The sequence below is a fragment of the Odocoileus virginianus genome, chromosome 5, assembly GCF_023699985.2.
Source record: "Odocoileus virginianus isolate 20LAN1187 ecotype Illinois chromosome 5, Ovbor_1.2, whole genome shotgun sequence".
Classification (NCBI taxonomy): Eukaryota; Metazoa; Chordata; class Mammalia; order Artiodactyla; family Cervidae; genus Odocoileus; species Odocoileus virginianus.
The window spans coordinates 67625401-67648950 of NC_069678.1; the positions used below are offsets into that span (position 1 = coordinate 67625401).

At 39.4% G+C, this 23550-nt stretch overlaps 1 protein-coding gene across 16 annotated transcripts in view; it reads right to left on the reverse strand.

Moving 5' to 3' along the window:
- The window catches only part of FGGY (FGGY carbohydrate kinase domain containing), a 484689-nt gene that overhangs the window by 309165 nt on the left and 151974 nt on the right, over positions 1-23550 (reverse strand). For all 16 annotated transcript variants that reach the window (XM_020882047.2, XM_070468099.1, XM_070468088.1 and 13 more), the window contains one exon: positions 669-784. In XM_020882047.2, coding sequence (XP_020737706.2) covers positions 669-784 — 116 coding nt within the window. The remainder of the gene's footprint in view (positions 1-668; positions 785-23550) is intronic.

Sequence of the window (23550 nt, forward strand, 5' to 3'; positions counted from 1 at the left end):
TACCTGATGACAGCTTACTCGAAAGGTAGGTAGTAACTATACGAAATAAGCATCTTTCTGTGACATGAATATGAACTTTATCTTGAAACTTTAACATATCAGCTACCATTATATATACCTAGTATCTGAATTATTTTACCAGGTAAATTCCTGCTAGTCATCCACTCCTTTCCTACCTAGTTAGTGCCACATAAAACTGGAAGTCAGGGGCCCTACGGCTTTAGTCAGGAACAACTGGCTCGCATTCCAGTTTATGCTTTATTCCTGATCCTTCCAATTTTGACCACTTCAATTGTTTGTTTTTTCCTGTTCATGCCCTTACCTGGTTCCTTGAACCTAAATCACAATACATTTTCCAAGGTCTGACTGGGATGATCCATACATACCTTTGATCATGCTATTTCCAGCTGCTCCATGAAAATATCTTCCCCAGTCTAGTGGCATGTCTAAGAGTCTACATTTCAAGGCAGATTATCATAGCTTAGTTACTATAAGCCCCAGTACAAAGGCCTATTAGTCATGGCCTACCCATCATAGCTTACTCGATTCTCTTTGAAAAATAGGGATGTGTTCCTATATTTTAATTTAGACAAAAACAAACAAAAAGCAAACACCAATATGTTCATGTATATGTACACATAATCAGAAAAATATATATTATTTTGTACCTATTTTGCTGTAATTATCTGTAACCAAGTCTTCCAAACCAACCATCTTCCAGAAACTGTCATCCCAGCCTTTCTCTGCAGAGTATGTCCATTTGCACACCAGGGAGCAGAGAGACCTAAGAAAATAGGAGAGAGGTAGAACCAATAGTATGAGCCAGGCTTCCTTCATATTTTGCCAAACACTTGTTGAGACATCTGCAATACTGAAAAAACAGAACAAACTGAAGTAATTATTCACCCCTGAATACAATCAAAAGTCCTCAGTGACATCTGCTAATGATTGAGAATACCTTCTTTCACTTTCAAAAGGGTTTCAGCTCTTTATTTAGATCTGACTAAAGAGTATATATAAATATTTGCATGTATATTTCTATTCATATTTATATGACATTTATGAGATAACAAGAAATTACAATACTGACTAGCTACCTGGGATTCTCCAGACAAGAGTACTGGAGTGGGTGCCATGCTCTCCTCCAAGGGATCTTCCCAACCCAGGAAGGGAACCCAAGGTACTCCACATTGCAGGCAGATTCTTTATCATCTGAGCCACAAGGGAAGTCCAAGAATACTGGAGTGGGTAGCCTATCCCTTTTCCAGGGGGTCTTCCCAACCCAGGAATCGAACCAGAGTCTCCTGCATAGCAGGCGATTCTTTACCAGCTGAGCTACTAGGGAAGCCCGGAGATAAGCAGAAATTAAAACAATGACTAGCTATTTGATGATATTGAGCATTATTACAGACAGCAAAAACAAGACTGGGAGCCGACTGTGTCTCAGATCATGAACTCCTTATTGCCAAATTCAGACTTAAACTGAAGAAAGTGGGGAAAACCACTAAACCATTCAGGTATGACATAAATCAAATCCCTTATGATTATACAGTGGAAGTGACAAATAGATTTAGGGGACCAGATCTGATAGAGTGCCTGATGAACTATGGACAGAGGTTCATGACACTGTACAGGAGGCAGGGATCAAGACCGTCCTCAGGAAAAAGAAATTCAAAAAAGCAAAATGGCTGTCTGAGGAGACCTTACAAATAGCTCTGAAAAGAAGAGAAAAGCAAAGGAGAAAAGGAAAGATATTCCCATTTGAATGCAGAGTTTCAAAGAATAGCAAGGAGAGATAAGAAAGCCGTTCTCAGCGGTCAATGCAAAGAAATAGAAGAAAACAATAGAATGGGAAAGACTAGAAATCTCTTCAGGAAAATTAGAGATACCAAGGGAACATTTCATGCAAAGATGGGCTCAATAAAGGACAGAAATGCTACGAACCTGACAGAAGCAGAAGATATTAAGAAGAGGTGGCAAGAATACACAGAAGAACTGTACAAAAATGATCTTCATGACCCAGTTAATTATGGTGGTGTGATCACTCACCTAGAGCCAGACATCCTGGAATGTGAAGTCAAGTGGGCCTTAGGAAGCATCACTACGACAAAGCTAGTGGAAGTGATGGAATTCCAGTTGAGCTATTTCAAATCCTAAAAGATGATGTTGTGAAAGTGCTGCACTCAATATGTCGGCAAATTTGGAAAACTCAGCAGTGGCCACAGGACTGGAACAGGTCAGTTTTCATTCCAATCCCAAAGAAAGGCAATGCCAAAGAATGCTCAAACTACTGCACAATTGCACTCATCTCACATGTTAGTAAAGTAATGCTCAAAATTCTACAAGCCAGGCTTTAACAGTATGTGAACCATGAACTTCCAGATAGATATTCAAGCTGGTTTTAGAAAAGGCAGAGGAACCAGAGATCAAATTGCCAACATCCACTGGATCATTGAAAAAGCAAGACAGTTCCAGAAAAACATCTATTTCTGCTTTACTGACTATGCCAAAGCCTTTGACTATGTGGATCACAATAAACTGTGGAAAATTCTGAAAGAGATGGGAATACCAGACCACCTGACCTGCCTCTTGAGAAACCTGTATCAGGTCAGGAAGCAACAGTTAGAACTGGACATGGAACAACAGACTGGTTCCAAATAGGAAAAGGAGTATGTCAAGGCTGTATATTGTCACCCTGCTTATTTAACTTATATGCAGAGTACATCATGAGAAATGCTAAGCTAGAGGAAGCACAAGCTGGAATCAAGACTGCCGGGAGAAATATCAGTAACCTCAGATATGCAGATGACACCACCCTTATGGCACAAAGTGAAGAAGAACTAAAGAGCCTCTTGATGAAAGTAAAAGAGGAAAGTGAGAAAGTTGGCTTAAAGCTCAACATTCAGAAAACTAAGATCATGGCATCTGGTCCCATCACTTCATGGGAAATAGATGGGGAGAGAGTGGAAACAGTGTCAGACTTTATTCTTTGGGGTTCCAAAATCACTGCAGATAGTGATTGCAGCCATGAAATTAAAAGATGCTTACTTCTTGGAAGGAAAGTTATGACCAACCTAGAGAGCATATTAAAAAGCAGAGACATTACTTTGCCAGCAAAGGTCCATCTAGTCAAGATTACGGTTTTTCCAGTAGTCATGTATGGATGTGAGTGTTGAACTATAAAGAAAGCTGAACACTGAAGAATTGATGCTTTTGAACTGTGGTGTTGGAGAAGACTCTTAAGAGTCCCTCAGACTGCAAGGAGATCCAACCAGTCCATCCTAAAGGAGATCAGTCCTGGGTGTTCATTGGTAGGACTGACGTTGAAGTTGAAATTCCAATACTTTGGCCACCTGATATGAAGAGCTTACTCATTTGAAAAGACCCTGATGCTGGGTAAGATTGAGGGCAAGAGGAGAAGGGGAGGACAGAGGATGAGATGGTTGGATGGCATCACCGACTGAATGGACATGAGTTTGGGTAGGCTCTGGGGGTTGGTGTTGGACAAGCAGGCCTTACGTTCTGCCACTCATGGGGTCGCAAAGAGTCAGACACGACTGAGCAACTGAACTGAACTGAGAATTATTATTTAGTGTTAGGTATGAAATTGATAATTCTGGTTATGTTCTGAAAAAGGCTTCTTAGCTAACTGATACATATTAACACACTGATGTATAAAATGATTTATTATCTGGGATCTACTGTAAAACAGCAAGTGACGGGAAGTGAATGACATTGCAGATGCAACTGAATTGGCCATGGGTTGGTAGCTGTGGGGCTGAGGGTGGTTAAATGGGTGTTCATTATACGTCTCTATTCTGTACATGTTCAAAATTCTCTGTAATAAAAAAATAAAAAACCAAAATGGTGTCTAGTATAGATGTGATGACTGCAGTCTAGAGCAACATTCAACAGGAGGAAGACTGAGTGCTAGATGGACTTTTCCTTTCCGGCTTCATGTCTCATCAATTCCCTCTTAGTATTCTACATTCCAGCAATAAACAATCCTTTAGAGTGCTCTGAAAAAGTCACATTCTTGCATACTTCTGTGCCTCTGTCCTTCTTCTATGAGCTTTCAAAATTCTTCAGCCTGATAATTCGAATACTTCCTTTAGTCTAGACCGAGACCTCAGTTCTAGTTTAGATGTTCCTGCTTTAACATCACAGAGCAAGCACCAAAGCTATTAGAGACCTTATCACACTGAGTAATTAACTGCTTCTTTGTGTATCTTCTTCCCAACAGCCCCAAGCCTTCCAATCTGTTCGCCACTATGTCCAGAGAAAACTTTCTAAAGTAAAATCTGATGGTACCAACTCCTGATTAAAACCCTTCAGTTGCTTCTCACTCCCTTCAGGAAAAAGTGCAGTCCTCAGCTAGGCTTGAATGATGCTCTGTGATATGACCATGTTGACCTGCAGCTTCCTCTCCTGTCCTTCCAAACCTTGTTTTCTTCATTCTACACTAATAAATTATATGAAGCTTTCCATAGTGGGCCTTGATTGCTCAGAGATACAGTGCCTTGAACCTCTGCTCCATTCTGCCCAAAATGTTCTTCCCTCTTATGTATCTGACTGCTGATTAGCCTTCCTGACTCAGTTCAGACTCCCTTTTCATGAAGCCCCAACACAGGTCCAGCTGAATCTAAAGTCCTTCTCCAAGTTCAATATTCTCATACCCATATCTTAATACTTAGCACAGTCATTGTCCTTGCCCCTTCCCTTCTCTATTTCTCCCACTAAACCAGCAATACCTTCAGAGGAGAACCCACCTTAATAATCTCCAGATCACCAGTATTTATATCCAGCCACAGGTCAAGCCACAATGAATACTGATCAAATGGAAGCTCTGGAGAATAAATATAGTCTGTCCACATTACCATAGTTAAGTGATAAACCTGGAGGGTTCTTGCAGGTTTATAGATAAAGCAAAACCTATCTATCTCACAGAGCCAGCAGTTTTGGTCTATTTGATTCAGTCATTAAATTGACTGACTCATTCACTCACTCACTTAATAAATATTTAGTATTCAGTCATTATGACCCTGGCATTATGCTAGGTGCTGGGGAACCAGTTATATGCAAAACAGTTGGCCTGATGCTCTCCTACACGCTAACAATATAATTGAGGAGACAGTGATCAAATAATCACACCTAAAGTCACATCCTAACAAAAATGTTCTGAAGGAAGTAAAGAGAAAAATGAAAAGTTTCAGCAGGAGAAAGGGGGAGAAAGTGTCAGGGAGGGCTTCACAGAAGAGCTCACCTTCTATGAGACCTGAATGTCTTCTGAAAGCAAACAAATACTACTCATCATTATTTTTTTCACATGTGGCAAAGATGGCAGATTCTAGGATCAGGAAGATCCCTTGGGGGAAGGAAATGGCAACCCACTGCAGTATTCTTGCCTGGAGAATCCCATGGTCAGAGGAGACTGGCAGGCTACAGTCCATGGGGTCGTAAGAGTCGGACATGACTTAACAACTACACCACCACCGCCACAGATGACAAGACACATTGAGCTAAGCTAAGTGGCATGGATATATTGAAGGAACACTAGTCCCAGCAGAAACAATATGTATATGTGAAACCCCTCACCTGATTTAAGCAAAATAATTTTTTGAGGTATAAAGAAAGCAGCTACCTATGACGCATGTTCTGAAGAATATGCAATAGGATAACTCTTCCTGGCACAATGCCTGAAATTTTGATGTTTTAGAAGCTATGGTAACTCACTGGAAAGAGCAATGTAATGAAACAATATGGTGTGAAAGGATTGTGTCTTATAATCCATCCATATAGGACAACTCTTCACTCCCCAAATGTTCCATTCACTTGCAGACTACCGGGACGAGCGTCTACTCTGTCCCATCTGTCATTAACTCAGTGTTGCTCCATTCACTCATCCTTGTCTACTTGGAAAACCCCATGTCTTTCTCATGGTCCAGCTCTTCTGCACAAGTTTCCTCACTACCTCCAAGCTCACCTCATGGCTATCTCCTTTGAAGTAGCATTACAACTTGGAAATATTTCACTATAGTTCTTAAGAGCTGAGATAGGTTGAGTTCATGGCCCCCAATCTTCTAATCTCTAAATAACCACACCCTTTGCCACGTAACCTGCAGTGCTCACCCTCCTCCTCTCAACCCCCACACTATGGGCACAGCCTCCTTTCCTATTTCAAGATTTTGGATATTGTCACACAACTGGATTTGGCCAAAAGAATGAGGCAGAAATAACTGCATCTCAGTTTCAAGTCTAAGCTAAAAGCAGCATTGTGTGTTTCTGCCTGCTCTATTGCACTTCTGGCATTGCTGTGAGAAGATCATGCAGGTTAGCTCACTGGTCCCAGGAGGAGGGCAAGAGGTATGTGGGTAGAGAGGAACGACCACCAAGTCCAGTGTGGATCACACATCCCCAGGCAGCCAAGACCTGAGGGAGTGAGTACAGCTGAGAACAGAATAATCGCCCTGCAGAGCAAAGTCTAAATGTTGTATCCACGAGTCACATAAGGGATTACTCTGTTGAACTACTGAGCACTGGCTGTGATTCATAATGGAGCAATAGTTAAACAACTCAACAGTTTATAGCACAACTAAGTTATCCCACACAGACTGTCTACCCTATGTACAATAAGAGGAAGGAGAGGGATGTCTGTCTCACAGCCAGTTAGAATAAGTAGCCAGAGAGTGTGCTTGGGGTAAAGACAACTGACCCCAAGAGGCAGAAAGTGTTATAGCTCCAGATGCCTCTGATAACTCCATCCTCCATTAGGTTTATCCAAACACTATGAGGGTCTATCTCATTTGGGTCTCTAAATCAGCTCTTGGATAAAATGGATGTGTGAAAGTAGCAGAATTGGCAATATTTAGAGGCATGACAGAGGATGAGATGCTTAGATAGCATCAGACTCAAATGGACATGAGTTTGAGCAAACTCCAGGAGATGGTGAAGGACTGGAAAGCCTGGTGTGCTGCAGTTCATGTGGCTGTGAACAGTCAGACACAACTGACAGACTGAACAACAAGAGAGTAAAACTTAGGCCACTTAGTTGGCCTTAGTTCCAACTTAGCTTCTCTGGAAATCTCCAGGAGAGAGAGAGCAAATATAGGACTTCATCTTGTTAGTAAGTAAAGGCAAGTTCCCAGAAGTAGAACAAGAGATCTGCCTCCCTCTGAGGCTTCTATTAAGACCACATTTTGTCATTCCCTCAAGTGTTTTAGTGGACAACCTGCACTCTAAGGATAGCTATTCACCTTCTGGCAACCTGACCTATCAGCGAGTGTGTGTGTGTGTGTGTGTGTGTGTGTGTAGGCATGGGTGGGAGGAGTGATTTGCAGGATCATAATTAAAGAGAGCAACCTGAAAATGACAGGGGCTGCACTAGCAGGGTGATTCGTTTCCAAGGGAGAGCTGCATCTGCTCAGGGAAAAGGGTCCCTCACTATCTGTTCCTTGCCAGCCAGAATACCATGGCAGAAACTTCTGTATCCTTCACTGCTTTCAGGATTTTTAACATCAAAGAGGCTATAAAAGTCTACAGCCTACATGACAGTTGAAAGAACATAAATGAAGGGGAAGGCAAAATGAAAACAATACCTAACTTAGGGGACTAGTTCGCCCAAGAGAAGATCCATACAGAAGGCCTCTAAGAGAAAGGTCTCAGTGATGTAGAAATGATGAAAATAAAATTGGAAGAGAACACCAATAAGGAAAGCAATGAGAAATCAGAAGGCAGCAAGAAAGACTCTGAACTAAAGCTATGAATTTTAAAATTTATTAAAAATTTCCTTAGAAGAACTAAAAAAAAAAAAACACTGGCACTGTTAAAAATTGAATTAATGATCTAGAAGACAAAGTGAGCAAAATATCTTACTACTTGTAACAAAGACACAAAGGAAGAAATAATGAGGGAATAAATAAGGTGCCTTTTGGAGGACAGATCTGGCAGCTTAACACAAAAATAAAAGGAATTCCAGAAGGGATATTTTTTTTTTGTTAAAGAGAAAAGGGAAAAAAGGAAAAGTTGAAGGAGATATTCTAATTAAACAAATACAGTGCTAGGTTTTTGTTTTTCTTTTTAAACTGGCTGAAGCAAGATTTAAGCCTGCAGATGAAAAGTCTCATTAAGTTCAGGAAGTGAATCCAGGAAATACTTGAATTTCAAGTGTAAACAGAAAATTATACAAATTTCCAGACAGAAAGAGTAAGTTAGTTACAAAGGCAAGAAATTAAGCCTAGCTAAGGAATTCTCATCTACAACTCTGGAATGTAGAAGATGGCAGAACAATGTACAGACTATTAACAAAAATGATTCAAGAATCCTATATCTAGACAAAGTATTACTCAGCTGTTAGAGGAAAGGAAAACATTTTCAGAGTGCAAGAATTCAAAAGTAAACTTCCCATATATGTTCTCTAAGGATAACATTTGAGAAAGAACATAACCTAAAAAGCAATGGGTTCTGAGGAGCTATATCAACAGAGTGGAAATCAAAGACTAGAAGAAGCAGTGATGGTGAACCCTGATATTAATTCATATTCTCTATGTATATATGCATATGTGTGTGTGTGTGTGTGTGTGTGTGTGTGTAGTATAAATACTGCTGTTGTTGTTATTCAGTTGCTAAGCATTCAGTTCTTTGTGATCCCATGCACTGTAGCGCGCCAGGCTCCTCTGTATTCCACTATCTCCCAGAGTCTGCTCAAATTCATGTCCATTGAGTCAGTGATGCTATCTAATCATCTCATCCTCTGCCTCCCTTTTCTCCTTTTGTCTTCAATCTTTTCCAGCAGCAGGGTCTTTTCTAAAGAGTCTGCTCTTTGCATCAGGTGGCCAAAGTAATGGAGCTTCAGGTTCAGCATCAATCTAAGAAAATAAAATCTGCCACTGCTTCCACTTTTTCCTCATCTGTTTGCCATGAAGTGATGGAACTGGATGCTATGATCTCAGTTTTTTTAATGATGAGTTTCAAGTCAGCTTTTTCACTCTCTTCTTTCACCCTCATTAAAAGGCTATTCACTTTCTCTTTACTTTAAAAATGATGCCATTAAAATGGTATCATCTACATATCTGAGGTTGTTAATATTTTTCCTGGTAATCTGGACTCCAGATTGTGATTCATCCAGCCCAGTATTTCACATGACGTACTCTGCATGTAAGTTAAAATAAGCAGGGTGACAATATGCAGCCTTGTTGTACTACTTTCCTGATTTTGAACTCGTCAGTTACTCCATATCTGGTCCTAACTGTTGCTTCTTGACCTGCATACAAGTTTCTCAGGAGACAGGTAAAGTGGTAGGGTATTCCCATCTTTTTAAGAATTTTCCACAGTTTGTTGTGACCCACACAGTCATAGACTTTAGTGTAGTCAATGAAACAGATGTTTTTCTGGAACACCCTTGCTTTCTCCATGATCCAATGAATGCTCATAATTTGATCTCCAGTTCCTCTTCCCCGTCGAAACCCAGCTTGTACATCTGCAAATTCATGACCTGTCATTCTTGGGTGGCCCTGCATGGCATGGCTCATAGCTTCATTAAGTTATGCAAGCCCCTTTACCATGACAAGGTTGTGATCCAAGAAGGGGATAGTGTGGAAATACATATGCATGTGTGTGTATGCACACATACACACACACACACACACACACACACACACATGCATGTATATATAGGTGTACACATATTTAACCTAAATAAATGATAATTATGTGGACAGGAATTTGCAATATTAAGTTTTGTTGAAACATAACAAGTATGCCATCTTAGAAGGAAAACCAAATGATAGTCTGAAAACGAAACATCAATTTAGCAAAACATCAAAGTCAGACACTTAAAAAAGCATCCACAGGAAAAGGATTTTATGTGTATATGCACAAAACATAAGTTTAATGTTGACTGTAAGAAATGAGAAGGTAATCACTAACGGAAACAGCTTAATAGAATGCTCAAATTAACAAATTAAACCAAACTAAGCCAAGAAAAATTAAAAGATAAGAGGGAGTAATGCAATATATACAGAAAAGAAAAATAAATTAGAAAGAATAAAATCAGCTATTTCAATTATTGTAACGTGTGAACGACCTGAATTCTGCCACTGGTGGAAAGATACTAATAGCCACAGTGGGATTAAAATTAAGGGATATCCTGTTTATAGTACAAAATTTTTTAAAATGTGTTAAAGAGGTTTTTTTTTTTTTAAGTCAACAAAAAAATAACAAATGCATATGTTAAAAATATCAGAGTGGAATACAAGACCAAAAATATTAGCAAGACTAAGAGGAAGATTCTGATAACTAAATGCTCAATCAAAGAAGAGTACCACCCTTTGTTAAATTTTATGAAGTAAACAATATAATATGAAATACATAAAATAAGCACTCCTAGATAAAAAAGTACTTGAAGAGAGACACACTTTATTTAAAGATTTTATTATTCTTAGATAATTTAAAGGACCAGGTAAATCAAAACATTAATAATAATTACTACTACTATTGAGGAATTAAAAGACTCACATACAGTCAACAAACTCAATTCTATTTATTCATATAGGGGGAGAAAAGAAGAATGTTTTATTGTTCAATACAAGCAGAGACCAGATGGGTAAGGTGGTATTTCATGGGTAAATTTAAAGTTTTAAAATATTTTATTTGAAAAGAAAGAAGTCTGAAAATTAATAACCTAAACAGCCAACTTATGAAATTATGAAAAACAGTAAATAGCTGAAAGAAAGATCAAAAAGGAGTAGTAAAGATAAGAGCAGATGAAAGACATAAAATAGCAAGATAAAATTCAAAGGATTAACAGAGCCAAACAATGGTTCTATGAAAAGACAAATTAAACAAAAAAGCATCTGGAAAATTGAGGAAGAAAAAAGAAGAGAAGGCAAAAATAACAAATACCACTAATGAAAATGGGAGTGATAACTACTGATAAAGCAGATACTAATAGAATAAAAAAGAATTATATGAACAGTATTTTGTTAGCAAACTTGAAAATTTAGGTGAAATGGAACATTTACTTAAACAGAACTTACCATAACTGGCTCAAAAAAAAAAAAAAAACCCACCAGAAATCTTAGTGAATTTATTACCATTAAAAAAATTGATCCAGCAGTTAAAAACCACACCTCAAATAAATCCTCAAGCCCAGATGGTTGTACTGGAACATTCTAACAAATGTTCAAGGAACCAAGTACCCCAAAATATATATTTCAGAATCTAGAAGAGAAGGAATGTTCCCTAAGTTATTTATAAAGTTATGGCAACTACATTACAAAGAGCAAGCAGAGATAAACAAAAATCAGAGTCCACTCTCATTATGAATGTGAACATAAAATTCTGAATTAGACATGACGAAATTTAATAGAAAAATGTGGGGAAAAAATACATCAAGAACAATATTCAAGAAATATTTAATAACAGAAGAACTGTGGATGTATTTTACCACAGTATTTTATTAAGAGAAAGAAAATGATCAACTTGTATCTAGTAATAGAAAGTATCTGATAAAATTAAATGCCACATAAACAGAAACCCACTGAAGTGGGAATAATAGAAATGTCTGCTTCTAACCATGTGGGAGTAGAGACTAGATTTTACCACCTTGCCCTAAACAACTAGGGAAGTCCAAGAAAATGTATGAAATAACTGTTTTCAGACTTCAACAAGAGGCAGCATAGGTCTCTGATCCCTGAGAGAAGGAAACAACAGGATGAGTCCTAAGACTGCTCTGGCCATCTGCCTGGGAGAACACGCCAGACCACAAAGCAGAGATGCCAAGGAAAACATGGCGGCTTCACGAAGCTAAGGGAACTGAGATAAGAATCCAGAGAAGTCAAGTGGCAGAATGAGGGCCCCAGAAATTTGCACAAGAGTCCTGCAAAATCTTTGCTGATTACTGCAATGCAGATATGCACACTGACACTCCTGAGATCTGGTAAAGAGGGAATGGGAATCTGTGATCAAAACAATTTCTGAGTTTACAAACAGCTGGGAATCACCTGAATTACTAAAATTAAGAACGGAACACCATCACTGATCACTTGAGACATTCAGTGGAGACCCCAAAAGGCCTATGCCTTAGCAACGTGACTATACTACCTGCGTTACCAAAGTTTAAAAAGAAGACTACAAAGGATAAAACTAAGCCAAAAGTACATTAATAGCTTCCTATGAAAACTAGCTCAACAAAAGCTAAAGGATGCCTTAAAGGACGCCAACAAAATCCAGACACTCAACAACATAAAATTGATGTCAGCATCTAATAAAAAATATTTGAAGAAACAATGGCCACATTTTTTTTTTGACTTGATAAAAACTACCAATCCACAGATTTAAGCTCAATGAAACCAAGGCAAGATAAACACAAAATCACATCAAGACCGATTACAATCAAATTGTTTTTTAAGTGAAAAAAGAAAAATCTTTAAAAGTAGTCAGAGAAAAAGAAACATTACAGAGGAACAGGATAAAAATGTCTTCAGACTCTTTGCCAGAAACAACACAACCCAGAAGAAAATGGAATGATGTCTTTAAAGCACTGAAAAAATTTAAAGAGAGAAGAATCAATATAGTATTCTACATTCAGCAAAAATAGCTTCGAACAATTATGTGGAACATAGGCTTTTCCAGCCAGACAAAAGCTGAGAAAATTCATTTCCAAGAAACCTGCACTGTGTAAGAAATGTTAAAGGAAGTTCTTGAGGTAGAAGGAAAATGAGAATAAAGGGAAATATGAGTTTACACAAAGGAATGAAAAACATCAATCAGTAAATATATGGGTAAATACAAAGGACCTTTATATTTTAAAATTTCTTTAACTTTAAGTTTTTTATCTTTAAAAGATAATTTAGGGAAAACAATCAATGCATTGAGGGATTTATATGTACAAAGAAAACACACAACAATAGTGGCATAAACGATAAGGAGATGTGAAGATATATGTGACAGGGTATAAAATTATTTTAAGGTAATGGTATAAATGTATTTATTTGCAAAGCAGAAACAGAGACACAGATTAGAGAACAAATGTATGGATATCAAGAGGGGCAGGGGTGTGGGACAGATTAGGAGACTGGGATTAACATGCATTCTACTGTGTATAAAATGGATAACTAATGAGAACCGACTGCATGGCACAGGGAACCCTACTCAGTGGTCTGTGGTGACTTAAACGGGAAGGAAATTCAAGGATTAGGGGATACATCTATATATGCAGATGATTCACTTTGTTGTACGGCGAAAACTAACACAGCACTCTAAAGCAACTATATTCCAATAAAAAGGTAAAAATATTTGTAGCCTAAGGACCAACTAATCCTGCAGGTACACAAAGATTAAATGAAAAGCAAAATATTCTAGATAAATTTGATCTTTTATTCCCTTAAAAAGAGCCATGACTATTTAAAATGCATATTATAAATCCTTGAAGAGCCAGATGAAAAAATAAAATTAACAAACAAACTTGGGGGATAAAACAGAACACTAAAAAATAATTCAGCAATCTAGAAGAAGGCAAGAAAAAGGCAAACTTACATAGAATACATCGAAGAAATAAAAGGCAAATAACAAGATAGTAGATTAAAATCCAAACATTAAATGTAAATGGCCTAGGGACTTCCCTGATGGCCCAGTGGCTAGGACTCTGCACTCCCTATGTTTGATCCCTGGTCAGGGAACTAGATCCCATATGCTGCAATTAAGAGTTCACATGCTGCAACTAAAGATCCAGCATGCCATAGCTAAAACCCAGCACAGTCAAATTAGTAAATTAATTGACTGATTAAAAATATGTTGAAAAAAGTAAATGGTCTAAAAAGTTCAATGTAAGGACAGAAATCATCAACTGGGCATTTGAAAATGAAAAATAAAATTCAACTATATGCTGTCTGTAAGAAACATTCTAAATATAAACATACAAATAGGTTAAAGGGTTAAAAGGTAGAAAAAGATATACAAACGTTAGTAGTAAAAAAGTATTATAAGTAACTATATGAATATCAGAAAGAAGACTTGTCAGAACAAGAAACATTACCAGGGAAGAAGAGATACATTACATAGTGATAAAGGGGTCAATTTGTCAAGAAGACTTGTGACCTAAAGAAGAAATGATACTTTTGTATAATGGCAACTTGAATGCAACCAAAGTCAGATTTCATTTTTCTTTATTTAGCTCAGAACTAACAAACAAGCAGTGTAAAACGTGCATGTGAAATCAAGGATTCAAGGTGGTACAACTGGATGTGGTTACCTAGGGTTGGGCTTCACTGGTGGCTCAGCCATGAAGAATCTACCTGCAATGCAGGGGAATGGAGGTCCAATCCCCGGGTCAGGAAGATCCCTTGGAGAAGGAAATGGAAACCCACTCCAGTACTCCTACCTGGGAAATCCTATGGACAGAAAAACCTGGCGGGCTACAGTCCATGGGGTGGAAAAAGAGTTGGACATGACTTAAAGACTCAACACCACCACCCAGGGTTGCCCTTGGTGGTGGTTTCTTATACAGGCGTGCCTGAAATTTAGCGGTCTCAGTGGCCCGTGTTAATTAAACAACCTGACAGATGAGAAATCTGGAACTGTGGGCTTGCTGCATTTTACAGTATTTTGGACAAGAGTGTTTATGATTGGGTAAGGCCAGGAGGTTCTGAAGGATCTACCTCCTAATCATAACAGAACATTATTATTTTATTTTGTTTCATTTCCTGATGTTCTATCTGTTCTGGGAATTTCAGTATATCAGGCCTGGCCATGACCTCCCACAGCAGGGGCCATATCTGTCTCATCCAAAATGCCATTCTCTAACACCAAGCAGAGTGCCTCTCTGGCAAATTTTGAGTGCTCAATGCATGCTTATTAGGGAATGAATGAGAACTCTAGGAGGTCAGTTATAGAAGAAAACTTTGGGGTTCCTAATCACTTTTGAATTATTTGTATTCTAAGGCCCAAATCTTTAGCTATTGCCTTCTGTGCAGGTCCTAAAGGAGACAGAAGCGAGATCTCTGGAGGGTCCAAGGGCAGTAGCAGAGCCCTGGGCTCCTTGGACAAGACCATCCCCCTCCACAGAACACAGACAGCTCTGAAAATGCATTGTGTCTTCCTTCCAGATTGAGTTGGTGTAGCATATTCTTGGTTATCGAAATACTCATAGCTTTGGGACTCTGAAATGGTAATGGACTTTGAAATGTGTGAAAAAGCATGATACATAATTGCATGATCTTAATTACCTAAAAATGGATGCTTAGTTGTGAAAATAAACAAATGAAACCTTGAAGAACACATCAAAAGGTAAACTGCTTGTGACTATGAATGACTTTGTTTTTTGCTTCTTGTGTTTTTTGTTTCCCATTATGTACATGCTAACTTTTAAGAAATAAATGTTATCTTAAAAACCTTAAAAAAAGGAAAGAAAATGCACTGTGCCTATCTCACACAGCTCCCATCACCTATTTCCCTAGACACAAAAACATGTCAAATCTCAAATACATCTACTTTCCTTTTCTGATAAATGAAAAACAAGGAGACTTTCAGATAAAGACACCAGATTGACTAGACACAACTTATGCTCACTTTAAAAATTCCAATAAAATGGCAGTGGGAGAAAATTTCAAAAAGGCAAAACTCTACCATGTCAAAGAAGACAGAATAAAAGATGACAGTAGCAGAATGCTAAGAGCTAGAAAATATGGATGGATGAGTATTAACTCACTCGGTAGACTTGTAAAGATAAAGATTAAGTAGCAGTGGAAAAAACCCAGAAGCACAATTACCCTAAAGAGACTCAGACAAGTTCAGGACATGGGGGCACCAGGTACCTCTGAAGGTGGGGATAAAAATGGAGCTAAAATCAAAGGGCTTCCCAGCTGGTGCAAATGGGATTCTTCAGAAATCACTTGTCAATGAAGGAGATATAAGAGATGTAGGTTCAATCTTTGGGTTGGGAAGGTTCCTTGGAGAAGGAAATGGTGACCCATAGTATTCTTGGTGGAGAATTCCATGGACAGAAGAGACTGGTGGGCTACAGTTCATGGGGTAGCAAAGAGCTGGACATGACTGAACGACTAAGCACACACACAAAATCAACAGGATGGTTGAAAGCTGTGTACGAAGAAACGAGAACCACCTGCCCTGCTAGGTGCCCTCATGATGAGCAACGTAGACACCATCTCTCCCACACCCTGAAGAAGATTCAGGCTCATCTTTAGACAGAGTGGGGCCAAACGCCCAGATTACAGCAGGGGGCATCCTGACAAGAACAGAGATGAAGCAAGGCCCAGTCTTTGTGCAGGTCAGCCTTCAAGATCCTTTCCCCAGCTCAGCTCCCAGAGATCTGGCTGCCAGGTTTATACCCTGAAAATCTGTTTTGGGGGAATCTAGCCTGACACAAGAAAAAAACCGAAGGTTAGTTGGGAGGACAGAGGGTGCAGAAAGCATAGGCCAGCCAGATGACTCAGGTCTTAAGAGGATTAAAATGACACAATATAAGTAAAGACCATTTTTCATGATCAATAGTGGTAATTCTATAATTATCATCACCATTTAAAAAAAACACATTAATTCAAAAAATATTACTGTGGGCTCACTAGGGACATACCAGAGTATTTCCAGGCTGATGGGAGCCCCCAGACTGGGAGAAACAAAGAGAAAGTATCACCGAGATTCCGGCCAGACTCCTGAGACCATGAACAGTCTGAATCAGAGCAAGGAGAACTTTTGACTTTCCTGCTTTTACCTAGAGCAAGGCACACATCAAAAGCACATGCCTGCTGAGTTCCAGGGGCCTGATCATTATCACATATTTCTCCAACATGATTTTATAAAAATGAAGTCGGCACTGCTGCATTATTTATAAGCAGTTCACTGTATTGACGCTGCCAGGCCCCCACTTTCAAGGGAAACCTTTTGTTCTCTGCTTGGGGAAGGCAGGGCCTGGAGAGTCTCAATCGAACAAGTGAGTGGATAACAGAATAATTAGAGCTGAGGGTAGGGATAAATTACCAAGATGTTCCTGGCTGCGGCATTCAGCACATCCCAGGCCTATGAAGGCTCTGTTTTTCCAAGCCATACAAGAGACCAAGTTACTAGCATGGAAGATACAGCTCATGGGGAGATATGACTTGAGTGGGATTGCTAATTGTACCAACAAAGGGACCAAGAGAGCCTTATTTCTAAAGAAATACCACTGCACCCAGTAAAGAGCTGTCAGACTCCAGGCTTGTTACTATTGGCTCTGCACTTCATCAAGACTTGCTGACAGGTCAGACTGAAATAATACATGCCATGATGCAAGGCAGGGCAATATTAAATTGCCTTTTCAGTTAGGCTTGCCTATAATATAGTTTGAAGGTGGCCATGACAATATGGGAAGCGTGAAAGAACTGAATACATGATCAAGTGCAGGGAGCTTTCCCATGTCTCCAAGAGAGCAAGACTGAAGATCCTGAGGATCCTAGGGTTTTGGCCAAAACATTCCAAGATCCTGATAAAGCCCGTGGGTGCCGGGATTTGGATTTATCCCCTAAAGAATAAGAATGATGACAATTAGATGATGACTAAAAAGAAATGAAGCACTCAAGAAACAAAGAGCTCAGGGAGCAAATAGATTGCTGCCTTAGATTTCCTGGGAGGATAGTTTGATAAAAGTCACCCTGTTAAGGAGATGCATGCCATAGGCAGGGACACAGGACAACAATGAGATGCTCTCTCAAGATGGGGAAATTAAGACTACTTTTGAGAGTTCAGCTGTTAATGTTAATTCATCATGAATAGGAGTCCAAATCTGCAAAATTTTCCTAAAAAGACAAAATGGGTTCCAGGACCTTTAGAGCTCCCAGTAACCAGACTGACAGCATAATGATGGTCAAGAAAAAAAATCAGTCAGATGGATGGCTGGTCTGCATGAGTGAGGAAGAGGCAGGAGCAGAAGAGGGAGAGGCAGAGATCAGTGTCAATGGGGGGAGGGAGGAAACTTCCAGGCAGAAAGAATCATATTTGCAGGACGCTGGAAGTGGGAAACAGGAGAGTGCAAAGCACATCTCAGAGGGTCTCTCCATGCAAACCGCAAGGGCTGAGCATCCTCCCCAAGTAGGAAAAGGAACAAAAGGACCATTCACTCCCTCTGCCCTGCATTCACTAACAATTATTCAGTAAGTTCTTAATGTGTACCAAGAAGAGATACTGTCTCTTCCTTCATGGGGCTTAGAATCGAGCAAAAGGGAAAAATCCATGAGGGGCTCACTCAAATTTCTAATAAATACTATGAAGGGTAAGTAAAATGAACAAGCATTAGAGCGTGTAAATAGAGCTTATGGTATCAAAAGACATGTAGAACAAGAATTTATATCCTGACTCAGGTTCTTCCACTAAGGGGGCAGGACTTGGGCACAAGGGTTTCCACTGGCAGATCCTAGAGCTAAAGGCCATCAAAATGGGGCTGCCTTTTGATGGAACCATCCTCAGATTTTTGCCCTCTCCTCCTGCCTCTGGTTCGCCTCTGCCATTGCCCTGAAGCCTTCTCCATTCTGGTGATGGTGGGTTTCTAACTCAATCATTTCAAGCTTACATTGACATATATACACTATCATGTGTAAAACAGATAGCTAGTGGGAAGCTGCTCTGTAACACAGGGGACCCAGCCTGGCACTCTGAGATGACATACAGTGGTGGATGGGGGGAGGTGAGGAAGGTTTAATAGAGAGGGGATATGGGGATATGAATATGTGTATATATATATTAGCTATTGTTCAGTCGTGTCAGACTCTTTACAACCCCATGGACTACAGCATGCCAGGCTTCCCTGTCCTTCACTATCTCCCAGAATTTGCTCAAACTCATGTCCATTGAGTCAATTATACCAGCCAACCATCTCATCCTCTGTCGCATATATATATGATTATGACTGATTTGAGTTGCTATATGGCAGAAACCAATACAACATTGTAAAGCAATTTTCCTCTAATTAAAAATAAATTTTTTAAAAAAGAAGAGAAACTGTTATGATTTGGGGAATTTCATTGGATTGGCCAAATAAGAAAAACTTTTATTTCTTGGGCATGAGACATGCTCTCAGCCTTTAGGCTCTGGTCATCTGAAGATTCATCACTGGTTCCCGTTCTAGTGGGTTTCCCTGGTGGCTCAGTGGTAAAGAATCCGCTTGCCAATGCAGGATACGCAAGTTTGGGTTGGGAAGATCCCCTGGAGAAGGAAATGGCAACCCGCTCACTATTTTTGGCTGGGAAATCCCATGGACAGAGGAGCCCAGTGGGCTACAGTCCATGGGGTTGCAAAAGAGTCAGACACAACTTAGAGACAAAAAAACAAATCTCCTTCTAGCTCTTTCAAACCTCTTGGTCTCAAGGTCCCAGACTCTGCTGCTGGCTTCCTCTGTAAGGTTTACCCTAGTGAGGATATGAAGTTATTGATACCAAGACCTATTTCCAATCATATCTGTATCCTAGCATAACTTGGAAGAGAATGTAAAAAGATACAGACCTATCCCAGTCTGACTCAGAAGGGAGACCTTTCCCAAACATTTTATAAGTTCCAATACTAAAGTATCTCTTCCAAGGTCAACTCATTTTAGCCTATCCTATTACAGGACAACACACTGTGTATTAACAAAGACAGACAGTGGTGTCTATACAATCCTTATCTCTCAACATTCCTCAGTCCTAATGGCATCCCAAATGTGCCATTTGTTAAGCTGAGCACTGGACTGATCCAAAGTTATCTAAAGTGCACCCATCAGTAAGTCTGAAATCCAAAGCTACAGACAAGAAATACATGAAAAAGAGCAAAGCTATTCTAATGCAACTCCTTGGTAGGGAGGGAAGCAAGGAAAAGAGAGTTACATTAATATATGGTCATTCAAGGCTGCTCTGCTGTGAAGAGATAATTTAAGATTCCTGGAAGAGGATGAGAAAGAGGCAGATTCAAACAGCTCCTGCCAAGTGGCTCCATGGATTCCTTTATTTCATTTGGCCTTTTGGCTATTAGGCCTTTGGAACACCCAACTAACCTTATCTTAACTCAAGAATACTTTTCAATATAAATAAATGCATAAACAAACTATAAAAACAATCTTTCCTTGATAAGCTGGGATTACCTTTGCAAATCCCCTTAGTAATAACACCAATTATACTATGCTATAGTTTAGCATAGTACCTAACATACTCTAAGCACTCCACAAACATGTTTTACTTTATCTTTTATGAGACACTGACAAGACATAGTGTCTTTTGAAAGACATAGTGTCTTCTTTTACAATAAACATTCCAAAGTGCTACACTTGATATTTTTGTCCAGTCCTGAAAATAGCAGATCTATGCTTCCAGTTTTCTTTCTCTATCAGTTTTGGTCTGGTCTCTAGAAATGATGCCACTCTTCTCCCATGGTGCAAAACGCACAAGTGTTTGGAGACTTCTTTCCTTGTTCTCCTTTTGTCAGGACTCACTGTACTCCAGGTACTGAGGATGCCAACACGAGGATGGCCACAATGATAAGTGCAAGTCACCATGGTGATGCTAGTACCCTTCTTAGTAATCACGTCAACTGTGCTAGCATCTGAGGAGCTGCCTGCTTACTTACTTGTAGAGCTGAGAGTTTTAACATCAAGCAGTAGCTCTCCAGAAGAAAGGAGAGAGGGCCAGGTTAAGAATTTTCAAACAAGACAAAGAGAAGAAAACACTAAAAGAGATGGTGTCCAGAAACAATAAATGCTGGAGAGGGTGTGAAGAAAAGGGAACCCTCTTACAAACTGTCGGTGGGGATGTAAATTGGTACAGCCACTAAGAGGAACAGTATGGAAGCTCCTTAATAAATTAAAAAAGAGTCATCATATGATCCAGCAATTGCACTACTGGACATACATCTGGAGCAATCTATAATCCAAAAAGATACATGCACCCCTCTCACAAATGTTCATTGCAGCACTATTTACAATAGTCAAGACGTGGTAGTAACCTAAATATCCCTCCACAGAGGAGCGAATAAAGAAGATGTGGAACATTTACACAAGATTGCTCAACCATAAAAAGCGAGAAATGCTGCCATTGCAGCAACGTGGATGGACCTAGAAAATATCACACTAAAGACAAATGGCACATGCTATCACTGAAATGTGGAACTGTATTAAAAGTGATACAAATGAACTTACAAAACAGAAACAGACTTGTAAATATTGAAAACAAACTTACAGTTACCACAGGGGAAACATGGAATGGGGAGACAAATCAGGAGCCTGGGATAAACATATACACATTACTATATGTAAGACAGGTAACCAACAAAGACCTACTGTAAAGCACAGGCACCTCTACTCAATATTCTGTGATAACCTATAAGAGAAAAAATCTAAAAAGTAATGATGATATGCATGTGCATAACTGGAGCTCTTTGCTGTATCTGAAACTAATACAACATTGTAAATCAATTATACTCCAATAAAATTAAAAATTTAAAAAAGAGTTGGTGAACTGTAAGTACAGACTTGAAGTTTTCATAACTTTCAAGATATTATCATTTCTAAAAAAAAAAGGAAGGAAAGGAAAGGAACAAAATGGGAAAATGAAATGGAAATGGAAAAGAAAAAGCAGTGAACAAAAATATGACCTTAAACCTAGATTCTCAAAGGATGAACTGGCAAAATGCAGAGGGTTTTCAGGACACTGAAACTACTCTGTATGATTCTATAATGTCATTGTGGTTCAGTCAGTCAGTTGTGTCTGACTGTGACCCCATGGACTGCAGCAGGCCAGGCTTCCCAGTCCTTCAGTGTCTCCCAGAGGTTGCTCAAACTCATGTCCATTGAGTCAATGATGACATTCAACCATCTCACCCTCTGTTGTCCCCTTCTCTTTCTGTCCTCAATCTTTCCCAGCATCAGAGTCTTTTCCAAAGAGCTGGCTCTTCACATTAGGTGGCCAAAGTGTAGACATATATCTATATAATTCTATAAATGCAGACACATATCTGTATTTGTCCAAACTCATAGAATGTGAAACATCAAGAGAATATTAATGTTAGTTATGGATTTAGGGTAATTATGATAAGTTCAACAATTGCAACAAACGTACCACTCTAATGGGGGAATGCCGATATGCAGGTGTTAGGGAAGGGGTATATGGAAATCTTTGTACCTCTGATCATTTTTTCTGTAGACCAACAACTGCTCTAAAAAATAGCCTATTAAAAACAATGATGACAACAACTTCAGTTCTCAATGTCCTCAGGGGTCAAGATCAAGAAACTGACTGGCATAAACCACATGTCAGCTCTTCAAAAGGAAGATGCAAACAGATTTGCTATTAATGTCAGGAAAATGGCAATTTTGTGACTTAGCCATTTAAGCCATTTATGGTATAAATAGCATCTCTCTCGCTTCAGGGGGTTTACATTCTCTCAGGGGAGCAGCACACCCTGAGATCACCCAGCTAACATGAGGAGAGAAAGTGGACCCAGTTTCAGAGCTGTGTCCTTAACAAAACACACTGCTTCTAGGGAACATACCATTTCCATGACACTGACTGGGGTGGGGGTGGGGGCATTTCAGAGGTGAAATATAAGGTATAGAAGAGGAACAACAGACGAAGGAAGAAGACACCCTACCTGGGGCTCTTAAGGACACTTTCCTCAGAAGAGGAGTTTGAGCTGTGAGCCCTGAAATGTGAACAGGAGTTCACTGGGGCGGGGATGGGGGGGTGGGGAGGTTAGGGGACAGAGGCTGTGGAAGAGATGTTTCGGGCAGAGCACATGTACCGAGGCATTCAGTTCAAGCGTGATCCTGACATCAGATGGAAGACAGAACACTTGACCTCCTTGGGGCTCCTCTAGTCTTTTGATTTCACTGCTGCTAAGAGGAAGGGATTACTGAGCATGTACAGAGTCTAGATCAGACATGATGATGCTCCCCTGCACTTCATTTTCTTTATCCCTTAAGCAAAATAACGGTAGCATTTATCTCATAAATTAATTCACATAATGCATGTAGCAGAGCACCCGGTACACAGCATATAAACAATGAACAGGAGTCATTTATGTTCTCGATGTTTTCATTACCACTACCACCATCATCGTCTCATAGCTACCGCTTATCAAGAAAATACTAACAAAAGAAATACTCAAATGAAAACTTGCTTCGAGACAACACTAAGAATACTACAGAGAAATAAGCTGGGTTTTCAGCTCTGTGTTGATGAGCATTAAGTGAACTAAATGAAATAATAACCTAAGCAACCCAGCTCACTCTTGATCAATTCAATATACAATTGAGTTAAAAACCAAATTTTTGTTTCATATCTGGCAAACCAGTATTGGACCCAAACTGTGCAAAGTTGGGGCAAAACCAGTCAGAATACTCCATGCATTTCTAGAGTGATTCATTCATTCCCAGACACAATTTTGCCACCACTGAGCACGCAGTCACAGAGATAGAGAGGCAAGTACTAGATCTCCTCCCTCAACAGCTCACAGAGAAGAAGGGAATATAGTCATATAAAAGGAAATGCAAAAAGCAAGGTAACAAGGGTTTTACTGAGAGTATATGAAAGCTCTAGAAGA